Source organism: Poecilia latipinna, unplaced genomic scaffold (assembly GCF_001443285.1).
Source record: "Poecilia latipinna isolate Pla-1442-1.1 unplaced genomic scaffold, P_latipinna-1.0 Scaffold125, whole genome shotgun sequence".
In the NCBI taxonomy this organism is placed as follows: domain Eukaryota; kingdom Metazoa; phylum Chordata; class Actinopteri; order Cyprinodontiformes; family Poeciliidae; genus Poecilia; species Poecilia latipinna.
In genome coordinates this window covers 215,999-228,001 of record NW_015112741.1, presented here as the reverse complement: position 1 = coordinate 228,001, position 12,003 = coordinate 215,999, and the positions used below count along the sequence as shown (strand labels likewise).

The window sequence follows — 12,003 nt, the reverse complement described above, 5'->3', positions numbered from 1 at the left end:
AGTGTCATTAAAGCACAAGATCATTCAACATTTCGTATTTATTGTGCATTGTTCAGCAAAGTGCTTTGCAACAAAGGTAAAGACAGATATGTAAAAAAAATACACTTAGAAATAGCAGAACTTTTACACATTAGATAGAAAGAAAAGAAGAAAGTAAGAAAAACGGGAAATGCCAGTCTAAAACAGAAAGTATGTGATGACTAATAACTTAAAAAAAACCTTAAGCATTAAAATACTTAAGTTTTCATTTTGATTCTGTCTTTATTCCAATTTTATTATTTTTTCCTTTTTTAAAAATGGCATCACACAGTTATTTTCTGTGTATTGCACAAAATAATTACAGAGTTAGTCAGACAGTGTGCCCCAGCTGCAGCTATACATACAAACACACCAAATTCCATTATACTTTGTATTTGGGGAAAAAAAAAAAAAAAAAAAAAAAAAAAAAAAAAACTTTTATCTTAGTAGCTGGGTGAGTTTGTCACATTTATTTGCTCTGTTTGATAAGTATTCCATAGCACAATGTTTTCATATTTTGTTGTTTCTTTCAGGTTGTGGTGATGAATGGCTGTGGTTCGCTCTTCTCATGTATCGCTGCAGTAATTTGTGATCCTAAAGGTGGGCTGAAAAAGGCATATTGCATGTACCTGTATGTAGCTGAATACAAAAAATACTGCGCAACGGAAAGAGAGTTTTTTTTTGTCCGTTGTGTATATAAAATATATCACTATATCAGAAACACAAAAACTTGAGTCTGATTGAGCTTGATCTACTTTGCAAAGAATTAGTAAAAAATGTCAGTCCATACGTTGGTCTAACACATTCAATCCCACTAAAATCCATTCAAAGTTGTGATGAAGTCACTGATGTATGTAAATTGAGCTTGTGTTATAAGTGTGTTTTTCTGCTTTAGATGCCATTCTTATTCCTACTCCTTTCTATGGGGTTATAACTGAAGATGTGCATTTGTACAGTGATGTAAAACTCTTCCATGTTCCTCTTGACTGCGAGGTAGGAATACGGATGTGTTTTCATTCAATTATTTTAAATTTAAAATATGGCATCAGTTTGTATTAATTGCTGTTTGATTCAACTGTGTTGTTCTTTTGTCTTCTGCTCATTATTTTTATTATTATTATTATTGCATAGGCTGATGGCGAAGAAAGCAAACACTTTCACCTCACTGTAGAGAAACTAGAAGCAGGGCTAAAAAAGGCGAAGCAAGAGGTATGCCAGTGAAACCATCGTTTCATAAATGCAAATTAGAAAAATGCATTTTCCTCATCAGCATTTTAAAGGAGTTTATATGTACTCAAAAGCTCTCTTCTTTTAGGGGTGGAACATTCGAGCCCTTATTCTCATGAACCCTCACAATCCTCTGGCTGAGCTCTACACTCCAAAGGAAATGATTGCCTTCTTAGAGTTCGCCAAAAGGTGTGTTTACCCCTCTATTATCCCACGCTGTAGCCTGCTGTAAATCCTCCTGCACAACCGCATTGTGCTTTGTACAGTGTTTGGAATACCAAGTGTTTGTCACACGGTTTTATCATCTTCTCTAACCATCAGTATATTGTTGTAAGACTCACAGGAGCAACCGTAAATCTCAGGGCTTTTACGCCGACAGCAGTGAAATCAATACTTTATTTTACATTTATGTTCTTTGTTGTTTATAGTGATTAAAAGCATACCATTTTTTTTTACCTCTCTTTTTAGAAATGATCTGCACGCCATTGTAGATGAGGTGTACATGCTGACGGTCTTCGACGAGTCTGTCACCTTTCACAGTGTCCTCAGCATAGAGAGGTTCTGCATGATTACTGTATTAGGACCTTAATCATCACAATTCTGGTTGAGGACATGCTCTCATCTCCCGCTGATTTGCCCTTATTTCAGTTTGCCCGACCCGCAGAGGACGCATGTGATGTGGGGGATGAGCAAGGTACTGCCGAGGACTGAGTTCTGTGTTCCTGCTGACAGTACAGAATAAAAAGTGTTCCTCTGTGGGTATCCAGTCTCACAGCTTTGTGTTACCATGTCGTCTCCTTTTTAGGACTTTGCAATGGCAGGAATCAGAATTGGAACTTTGTATACTGTGAATACAGATCTTGTGGAGGCTTTGGCTCAGCTGGGCTCATTCCACGGTCTTCCTGGAACCTCGCAGCACCAGGTGGCTCAGCTGCTCCGGGACAGAGGTATGAGCCAAGACTCACAAGTTCGTGTTTGAACAGATAATAGTTGACAATGATTTGATCAAAAATGCGTTTGTATATTTTCACAGAAATATTTCCTTTTATAAAAGTGTATTACAATTTATAAAAGCTTGTTAGTTTGCCTTTTAACACATCTATAAGTATCTGGTTGCTTGACTGCGTGCTCTAGATTAAACAAGATGCTTCAAAAGACTCTGCAGACTAGACAGGGTATAAGAACCACAAAAAAACACACACAAAGTCTTAAAATCATTCATGACATGACAGGAAGCCAGTTGAGGCGACCACTGGGGGCATATGCTCCGACTTCCTGCTTCCTGTCAGCTTCAGATGGAAATATTTACCCCAGTCTGTTCGATGTTATAGCAAATGCATGAATTACTGTTAGGACTGAAATACAGTGTCTAACCTCAGAAACTAGATTGCTTCTGATTTATTGTCATGAAGATCAAAGAATTTTGAATGATTTTTTAAAATATCATTAACACAACGTATATGTTTTTCAGTGATTCAACAGTTCTCGTCTTCAGATTTGAAGATCGTCCACAAAACAGTGGCAGAATACCGTATGTGGTAGTTCTAAAAAATGAACTCAGGCAATGTTTATCAAGAAAACATGGGGACTAAAATAGTGCCTTGTGGTACTCCACATGTACATGGTGCTGCTGCTACCAATATTCGCCGATACTGACTGAAAAACTCCTGCCAGATAAATAGCATCATCTATGTTGTGAAAATGTCTAAAGGATCCAATTCACATTTACATAATATCCCAAAATGTTTAATCTACCCATTCTTCTCTCGTAGTAATATGCAGATCTGTTTAACATTAAGTTGCAGAAAGAGTAGTAACATAACTGTATGTGTTGTGACTGTGCAGACTGGATCAACAATGAATTTCTGCCTGAAAACCGACGCAGGCTGAAAAATGCTCACAGCCTCCTGACCAGAGAGCTGCGAAGCCTAGGTATCCCCTTCCTGGATAGACCTGCTGCCCTGTATGTCTGGGCTGACCTTAGAAAGGTAACACAAGCTGCAGAGTCATTGTCTGTAATACCCTTATCTCTGCAGAGATTCACATTTTCTCTCAGGCTTGAAAACATTGTGTGTGTGTGTATGTTATTCTAAAAGTTCTCTTCTGACTTATTGTCCCAAAGTATCTGAACAAGTCATCGTTTGAGGAAGAGCTGTCTCTATGGAGGTGTTTCCTCAGACACAAAGTGTTGTTGAGCTGTGGCCAGGCGTTCTCATGCTCCACACCCGGATGGTTCAGAATCGTTTTTGCAGATCAGCAACCCCAACTTCAACTCGGTCAGTCTCATGAGCTTTTTTTTGTTTGTTTGTTTGTTTGTTTCTTCAAAAGCATATTAATACTGATACTCCTCAAACACCCTGGACACTGTGTTAGTAAAAACGGATAGGCACACCCATTAATATTTCAGCTCTATAATTTACGGAATGTGAAAAGAAAACATACATACTGCATACAGCCGTGGAACAAAAGAAGTACAGACTCTTTCAGGTACAGTGTTACATGGATCAAGAAACAGTCTAAATGTATTTGCAAATGTGCAAACATACACAACAGATTAAATGCTGTCATTATTCATTAAACAGAAGCTAAAAAGCCAAAATGGAAACACTGATAACGTAAGCACACCTGATTCTTCCCTAACATTTAGGAGGAAGAAGTTGCTGCCAGTTCCTGCTAACTGATCCGTATGTGTGTGACCGCCTCCATAAACCCGTGAGGTCTGACAGTTTGCTGCTCTGGGGCATACAGTTGTGAGAAGCTGTTGCTGCCTATTGTCCTAGTTATAGAGGCATTTATAAACAATTTGATGTCCATCATTCGAGTGACATATAAGGGAAAAACAAATAATTTGAGACATGTGGGAATCTTCCAGGAGTGGAAGTTCAATCAGATTTATCCCAAGGCCAAATCATACAGTTCTCAGGCAATTAAAAAAAAAAAAAAAGAAAAGGACCCAGTGTCATGCTTCACAGGACTCACGTAGCATACTAAATATGCAAATTTTGGGACTTCCTTGGAAGAGTTCCCAGAAGAAAGACTTTTCTTTCTTAAAAAAAACAACAAAAAAAACAAAACAAAACAAAAAAAGGTTAAAGAAGACCAAAGTACAGTCATGTTGAGTAAGAATCAAACAAAGCATATTCAAACATGTCAAATAGCTGTTAAACTGGTTGGTTGAGGAGAGACAATCTGGACTGGTTTCACAGCCACAGTACCTGAGAACATTGCAGTCAGTGAGTTGACTCTAAACTCCTTTCTGCCAAAGTATTCTAAAGTCAAAAATGAGGAGATCTGACCAACAGATGAAGACTTTCTAAAATTAGACGATAAACAATGATTAAAAACATAAAATTTACAGTTTGAAAAGTAAAGAAAAGATGCTGCAACGGCCCTTTCGAAGCTCAGACCTCAAACTAATTGAAATGCTTTGGTCTGACCTTAAGATGAATGTACAAAAAAAAAAAAAAAACTAAAAAAAATTATGAACTAAAGAAACACCGTGCTGCTGTGTTTTCTATTTTATGTGACAAAAATGCAAAGTCAATATTACTGATACATAGAACCTTTAAAAAATGTGAGCAGTCAGTTATTTTTTGTAAGCATCGCTTATCTTGTTATCTCTCGAAAAAATATTTTAATTCTCTTTTAAATTCCTGTTTATGGAGCTGCAAAAAAGTACATTCTATCAGCTCTGACTGTCTTCACTGTCCCTGCTGAGGAAAGGAATGCCCTCATCATGATGCTGCCGCCACCATATTTCACTGTGGAGATGGACGATATGCATGTCCTCTTCCCTGCAGCCCAGGGCCTTATGTTTTTCTCCCATCTGATAAAACCATCCTCCTCCACATCTGTCTTTTGTGTTGCCCTTGTTGTTGTGGCAAATTTTCCTATGACTTTCTTCTTGCTATTGTTCCATGAAGATCAGATTTGTCCCACCTGAGCTGTAGACCTCTGCAGCTCCTCCTGAATTACCTTGACCATCTTGGTCAGTTCTTAAATTAATGCTCCACTTGCCAGCGTAAATGAACCCTGAGTGCATCTGGATTCACTGGGTTTTAATGTGGCATTTCAAATTCAAAGGCAGCTCACCGCATATTCACCCACACCTTTATGAGCACACAAAGAAATATCTTTCCATTTTCCTTCCTCTTTACAATTATGCACTTCTTTGTTGTGGTTGAGTAAATAAATCCCCAATAGCATACAGTGATAACTGTGGCTGCAACTAATATAAAATGAAAGATGAATAAGAATGATGTTTTATGTCTTTTCAGGCCTAAAGCGAATTCAGGAGGCTTTGAAAGAAACCAAGGAAAAGAACACCAGCTGTGTTACATGCTCAATTAAAGAAACTGATGACGGGGGTAAAAAGACAGAAAAAGAGGAGGGTGATGAGTCAGACAACACTTCTATTGTTAATTCAATATCGTCCCCCCAGAGCAAGTCATCAGACCAGCTGAAGGAGAGGGATAGCCCTGTTCCTGACACAGGCTTGCTTGGCGCAGAGGAGTTTTTTTTGCTGGACTGCCAAGAATCTAAGGCTGCAGAGGGTCTGGACTCCCTTATTGGTACTCTCAGGCATCAGATTCGTTCGTCTGATTGGCTGGAGAAGAACACTCCAGTGCTGTCTCATGGGGAGGATCCAGAAATTCTTGATGTATTCAAGTCTCTGCTGCAAAGAGCCAAAAAGTAAGCTTTCGATAAACAGACAGGAATGCGACTGCCAAAGATTTCAAGAGGCAGTGCTTATTTTTTTTTTTTTCCTTCTTCCCACTTGTGTTTAATTTGAAAAGCCTGACAAAGACATCCGACTCTGGGTCATATCTGATGCTTGCCTCAGCTTACATCAGCAGTGAATGATATAAAGCAGAGAGGTGGATGAAAGGCCAGGACAGATGGATGAAAAGGAACATATTCCCCCCCCACCATCTTGACGCCTTACTCTGAGAAAGATAGTTTTTTTTTGGTAAGCTATAGTGAGAATGTTGAATTTCTCAGAATCCAAGTAAGTACCAAATGGAAGTCAACCAGAAACAGTCAAGTTCTATTTTCACTCACCATTAAATGAATCAGAATGACTTGTCCATTATCTGTGAATAAAGGATTAAATTATGCACATGGTTTTCTATCATTTCCATGAAAAAACACACAAATATTGTCCGTAGGTGCATGTTAATATGTCATCATTCAAAACATTTCTTTCAGCAATTCAATTCAAAAGGTGAAACTCATATTTATCTCAGTGTGATATGTCTATAAATATTATTGGTAACACTTAATTGACAAAGAGTGACGTATTTCAAGAATGTATTTTCGGTCATTGTGGCTACTTCTTATTGTCAGAAATAACTCCCACAATAACTAAAATTAATTTGGTAATAATTTGGTAATACTTTGATGGGGTGTGCATAAGGCTGACATGACACTGTCATAAACATGGCAACACCTGTCATGAACACAAATGAGTCTTTATGAATGTCTATGACTGTTGTCATGAAGCGTCATTTGGTAAATAATGACACTTTTAATGCAAAGTTGCTCTAAAAGTTAATCCCGATTTTCATTAGTGTCATTATTTACAAAGTAATTAAATGTTGACACTTTTAACTTCTAATGCAACTTTTAGAGCAACGTTGCATTAAAAATGTCATTATTTACCAAATGACACTTAATAACAACTGTCATAAACATTCATAAAGACTCCTTCATGTTCATGGCAGGTGTTATGTCCTGTTTATGACAGAGTCATGTCAGTCTTATGCACACCCCGTCAAAGTGTCACCAAATTATTTCTAATTTTAATTATTGTGGGAGTTATTTCTGACAATAAGAAGCAGCAACAATTGATCGAAAATACATTTTCAATCAATATGTCACTCTGTGTGAAATATTTCACTCTGTGTGAATTGAATCTGTGTGGTAGAGTTCCACTTGAATTGGATTACTGAAATACAAAAAAAAAAAGAAAAAAAAAACTTTTTGGTGACATTTGGATGCACCTGTTTTTCTTAACCTGCAACTTAATCAGTATCAAGTTGTTGAAAGTTTTTGTTTGGGTGGGCTGTGGGTGCCGTTCCGTTACAACAAAGGAAAAAGAAAGGGTGGTATTTACGTGACGAGGAGGAGAGACCTCTTAGGTCACCTACGCGTTCAGCGTCAATACAGTCATCCACTGTAACAAATGAGAGTGGGATTTCCTCTTATGTGTTGTCATGCATAATGAGCGGTTGACAACCCCCCCACACTTGTAGAGTGTGTGTGTGTGTGTGTGGGGGGGTGTCAAAATGTTACATCGCTAAAGAAAATTATTGCCATTTTTTTTTCTTATTCCCATTTTTGTTGTGTCTACAAAGTTTCCCCAGATTTTCAACTCATCTTTAAACTTCCCTTAAATGTTTAATTTCTGTTTTCTAATAACAAATCAAGGTCTGTTTCCTTAAATAGCAGCTTTTACTTTCTCTAAAGTGGGTTTCAGTGGAGAACTCTAGGGGAAATTTCTAAACTGACGAGGGGAGTTTCCATTGCAGCGGAGGTGGAGCTACACTAAGATTTCATCTGTCAGAGAGGGCTTGTAGTCACCAGCAGTGAAAACACAATACCAACTTGTTGAAAGGGGTTTCGCACGGTTGTGTAGGTACAGTAGCATTCACCTAAACTTCACATCTTCACTCTTCAATCTATTCTACCAGCAAGCAAGGTAAGTTCACACAGTTTTAAATGATTTAAATGCTAACTTTGAAACGCTTCTCTTTTTTAAACTGCTATTGATCCCTGCTGCTTTCTGTTCCACTTTCAGTCTGGTTAAAAATGAAGCTTCTTGAGTTGGGAGACTCCATCGGCCGCTTCAGATTTGCTCAGTCCTGTCTGGGACTCGCAGGTTGTGTGTGTGTGTGCTACTCTATCTGCACACCACACTGGCTGAAAGACAAAAGACCCTGGTTAATCTGGAACAATAACAGCAGCAACCAGGAGAGGGATGGAAACGGCATTCCCTTATGTGGTGAGCAAAAATTATTTTTAGTCTGTTGGAAATCTGTCGAAACCTGTCACTGTGGCTTAGGTGAATGGAGTAACTTAATAAACATGCACATAGGTGCTTATTTGAAAGTCGCTCTTATGGTGATTTGGATAGTTGTTTTTCAGTCACTGGTGAGGATAAATGTGAAGAGGAATATTTGTCCAAACACTTCCCAGCAGCAGTAAACATGTCTGAGCCTGCAAACGTTCCAGAGAATTGTATCCTTGCATCTGTTGATGCTCATTACTGGCTCTGAGGGAGACGTGCTGGAACTCGTTTTTGTCATTGAGATCTAACTTTATTTTTCTGGTGAACTATATAAAATGATCAGACTAAGGTTCAACTCCAGTTCAACTCCAAATGATTTTATAGCAACAGAACGCTCGAACTGTGAATTATCCAAACCAATTATAGAAATACAACAGAGATGGTTTATGAAAAAAATAAAATAAAGTACTGGAAAAATGTTTTGATGTTAAATCAGCCATGTTTACCTCACCTCAAACCTTAAATATGCCATAAAAGTTTGAAAACCACGTTGAATTTTATTTTTTAATTATTTCAGACTCCGTATGATGTTGTTCTTTTCAGAGCACTAGATAAGAGACCCATGTTTTGTATTTGCTTAGGGTAGCAGTACTAAACAGCTGTTGCCATCAAACTCCTATCTGGTAGATACAACTTGACACAAAACCTCCTGTGGCTCCATTTAGTACTTTTATTTTTTGGGTTCGGAGTGAATGCAGGCCACACAGCTGTTAAGCCACGAGCAGCATGTGTGTTTAGCAGCTCACTGCTCTAGAAAATAACCCGGTTAATTAATACCAAAAATATGCTACGCAATATACTCTTAATAACTGCCACTAAAATATTTGTGTTTTTTTTTTTTTATGAGAGTTTACCAAAAGCAAAATAGCCAAAAGAAACATTACTGATAACAATATAGCAACAGTATATTAATGTGTTCTATTCTTTTTAAGCAGTTGGAATAAATATTTGAATAAAGGAGAAGATAGTTCATAATTGTTTTTTTGTTCAGCTATTTATTTAAAACAATTTATAATATAATTTCATGGTCATTTCACTCTGAGAAATCACACTAGCCCTTGATGAGAATTATACTGTACAAAATAACAAAGGAAATTACAATCCAAAGTTTAATAGGACTATGCTTACTTATGAGGTAATTTGACCAAAATAAAAATTTGCAAAGGACTGTAGGGTTAGCTGCTAAATTAGTTGTTTACTGACTAGCTACCTCTTAAGAAAAGCACATGCTAGCCTCATGCTTTCACGTGATAAGCAGTTTGATTACTAAACAGACATGTTAAGCTAAAAATTAATGTTACATATTTTTTAAGGTTATAAAAGTGTGAAAGATTTATTAATAATATATATTTTTAAATCATATCTGATTATCATTGATTATATGCTCGGATATGAGCCCAGCATAAGATGTTTAGCTTATAGCTATAAGATAGCTAAACATCTTAGCTATAAGAATAGTAGCTTATAGCTAAAACATCTGAACAAAACCCATTGAGGAACATTTTTAAACAGCATCATTAACTGGTGTGTCTGTTACAGAAAACCTTTTTCATGTGTTAATCATTATTAATGTGGTTTAACTAAACATTTTTCATTTTGCATCTTCTGTGTTTTCCAATTTTAGAGGAGGCAGAGAGAGTATTTGGAGTCATTTCTTTATTGATGGCTTTGAGCACCGCAGCTCTGTGTCTTGTGTTTGCCCTCTGCTGGACGTCTAAGACAGTGCACTCCTACTCCAACACCCGCTCTCTCCTCATGGCCGGGCAGGCTCTCTTTCCCACCACCTTGCTGTTCCTCACCATGGCCTCCACAGGTAATTCAGTTCAATTCAGTACCACTCAGCATAGTTGACACAGGACAAAATCACACCATAAGTAATTTCAGTAAACCTTAAGACTTTAAAAACAAATTATATTCTGTCCAATGCATTAATTATATTCCGTCCAATACATTAATCTTCATGTAAATTATCCATTTGCTTCATAGATCTCATTTACAAGTAGCCCAATTGCAAAGAGGTGGTGACCAGGGTGGGAGGGAAGACATTTAATTAAAAAGAAAAGAAGCAACAGCGAAATATTAAACACACAACTAAAGGAAAACAGGGCAAATCATCAAATAAATGAATAAATAAATAAAAACATTAAACAAGTCATCATAGTCTAACTCATATCAGTCACAATATTAATATTAATATTAATATTCAGCCATATTAATATTAAGTGCAATAACAGCAGAGTGTTGTTCAATCCAATTATAATAACCAATACGATTAAGGAAACCCAAAAATACAAACTAGCAGGGAGTAGCTGCTGTACTTTTATGCTTTGCCATCCACTTACACACATATTGCACTGTTTCACATTGATAATGTTGAGATATATATATATATATATATGTCATAAAACACCTACATTCAGCTAACCTTCAAATAGCCTTTTGGTTTATGCAGTTCCTATGAGACCCACACCAACAGGAATCCTTTCATGTTATTGCTCATTTGCATACCCTGCAGGGCAACAGTTTTTAAAGAGAGTTTTTACTGTCCGGGAAATTGCGTTTCATCACTATGCAAACTCTTATTAGAGGCTGTGAGCATGTAATATTTGAGCGTAATGTCTTTTTCTTTTAGTACTAATGTAGCTTAATTTGACTCCATCTGTCCACAGGTTTCTTCTTCCTCCTGAGCTGGTCTTTATTCACCTACGAGCACCGGAAGGTTATCGATCAAGACTTCTCCAGCCTCGGCCTTTCCTACTGGCTGGGGGCTTTGGGTTGGATCCTTCTACTGGTGGTGGAGACAGTGGTATTTATTACAGAGCAAGCTGTTGTGCCGAACATTATACCAGACTTAGAGAAGGCTGTGGAGACATTGAGTGCCGCTCGATATGAAGCCACCAAAAGCCCTGTTAGTGAGGGTTACAAACCTGTTCACAACAAAAGCATTTTGGCTCCTCAAAGGTTCATGTCAGTGCCTTGAATGCACTTTATAAGTAAGGATGTGGTAGAGAATCCATCTAGCTTGGTAAAACAGCTAGATTGAGGGCTGTCAGCTCCAGATTGTTTTCAGTACGGAAAGAAATAAAATCTAATGACACTAAGGAACTATAGCTGAGGTCCACACATCTTGACCTGGAGGCCAGGTGACCTGCAACTTTTAGATGTGCCCCTGGCTCAAACACCTCAATCAAATGGCTGAATTAGCTCCCCAGCGCAGTCAAGCTCTCCAGAGTCCTGCTAATGACCTGATTATTTGACTCAGGTGTGTTGAAGAAGAGAAGCATCTAAAACCTGCAGGACACTGGACCTCGAGGTCTGGGTTTGAGGATCCCTGAACTACAGTACTACCTGTAGAAAAGACTGCAAGGTTCTGATGTTCTGCCTGGAGCAGATCCAGGTGTGCACGGGCTTTTTTGTCGGAAAAGAAAAATAAAGTAAAAATAAACACTGTTTTAAAAATTCAGTCAGTGACGCTCCCTGAAAGCATCACTGCTGCAATGTACTGGAGGAACTTTAGAACAAATGCTGTCTTGTTTAAGAACTGTAACACTTGATTTTGTATAAGCACTTTCAATCTCTTGCAAAGAACGGTGAATTTGTTATTGTAAGCCAATCAAGCTTTAAAACAAATGGTGCTGAAAATTGTGTTGTGTTATTTTGTTGTTTTAATAAAAGAGATCTAATTTGAA

The 12,003-nt window shown here is 37.7% G+C and overlaps 2 protein-coding genes across 3 annotated transcripts in view; both read left to right on the top strand.

Annotated features, from left to right (window-relative positions):
* The window catches only part of accs (1-aminocyclopropane-1-carboxylate synthase homolog (Arabidopsis)(non-functional)), a 15,603-nt gene extending 9,240 nt beyond the window's left edge, over positions 1-6,363 (top strand). For both annotated transcript variants that reach the window (XM_015028458.1, XM_015028457.1), the window contains 10 exons: positions 552-618; positions 914-1,011; positions 1,150-1,227; positions 1,334-1,434; positions 1,714-1,803; positions 1,894-1,939; positions 2,051-2,192; positions 3,091-3,233; positions 3,368-3,521; positions 5,523-6,363. In XM_015028458.1, the coding sequence (XP_014883944.1) occupies positions 552-618; positions 914-1,011; positions 1,150-1,227; positions 1,334-1,434; positions 1,714-1,803; positions 1,894-1,939; positions 2,051-2,192; positions 3,091-3,233; positions 3,368-3,521; positions 5,523-5,941 (1,338 nt within the window). In that variant the 3' untranslated portion in view covers positions 5,942-6,363. The remainder of the gene's footprint in view (positions 1-551; positions 619-913; positions 1,012-1,149; positions 1,228-1,333; positions 1,435-1,713; positions 1,804-1,893; positions 1,940-2,050; positions 2,193-3,090; positions 3,234-3,367; positions 3,522-5,522) is intronic.
* Positions 6,364-7,186: 823 nt separating this feature from the next.
* LOC106945046 (uncharacterized) lies at positions 7,187-12,003 on the top strand. Its single transcript, XM_015028455.1, has 4 exons — positions 7,187-7,945; positions 8,045-8,248; positions 9,939-10,127; positions 10,984-12,003. The coding sequence occupies exons 2-4, from the start codon at positions 8,056-8,058 to the stop codon at positions 11,292-11,294; spliced, it is 693 nt and encodes a 230-aa protein (XP_014883941.1). The 5' UTR covers positions 7,187-7,945; positions 8,045-8,055; the 3' UTR covers positions 11,295-12,003.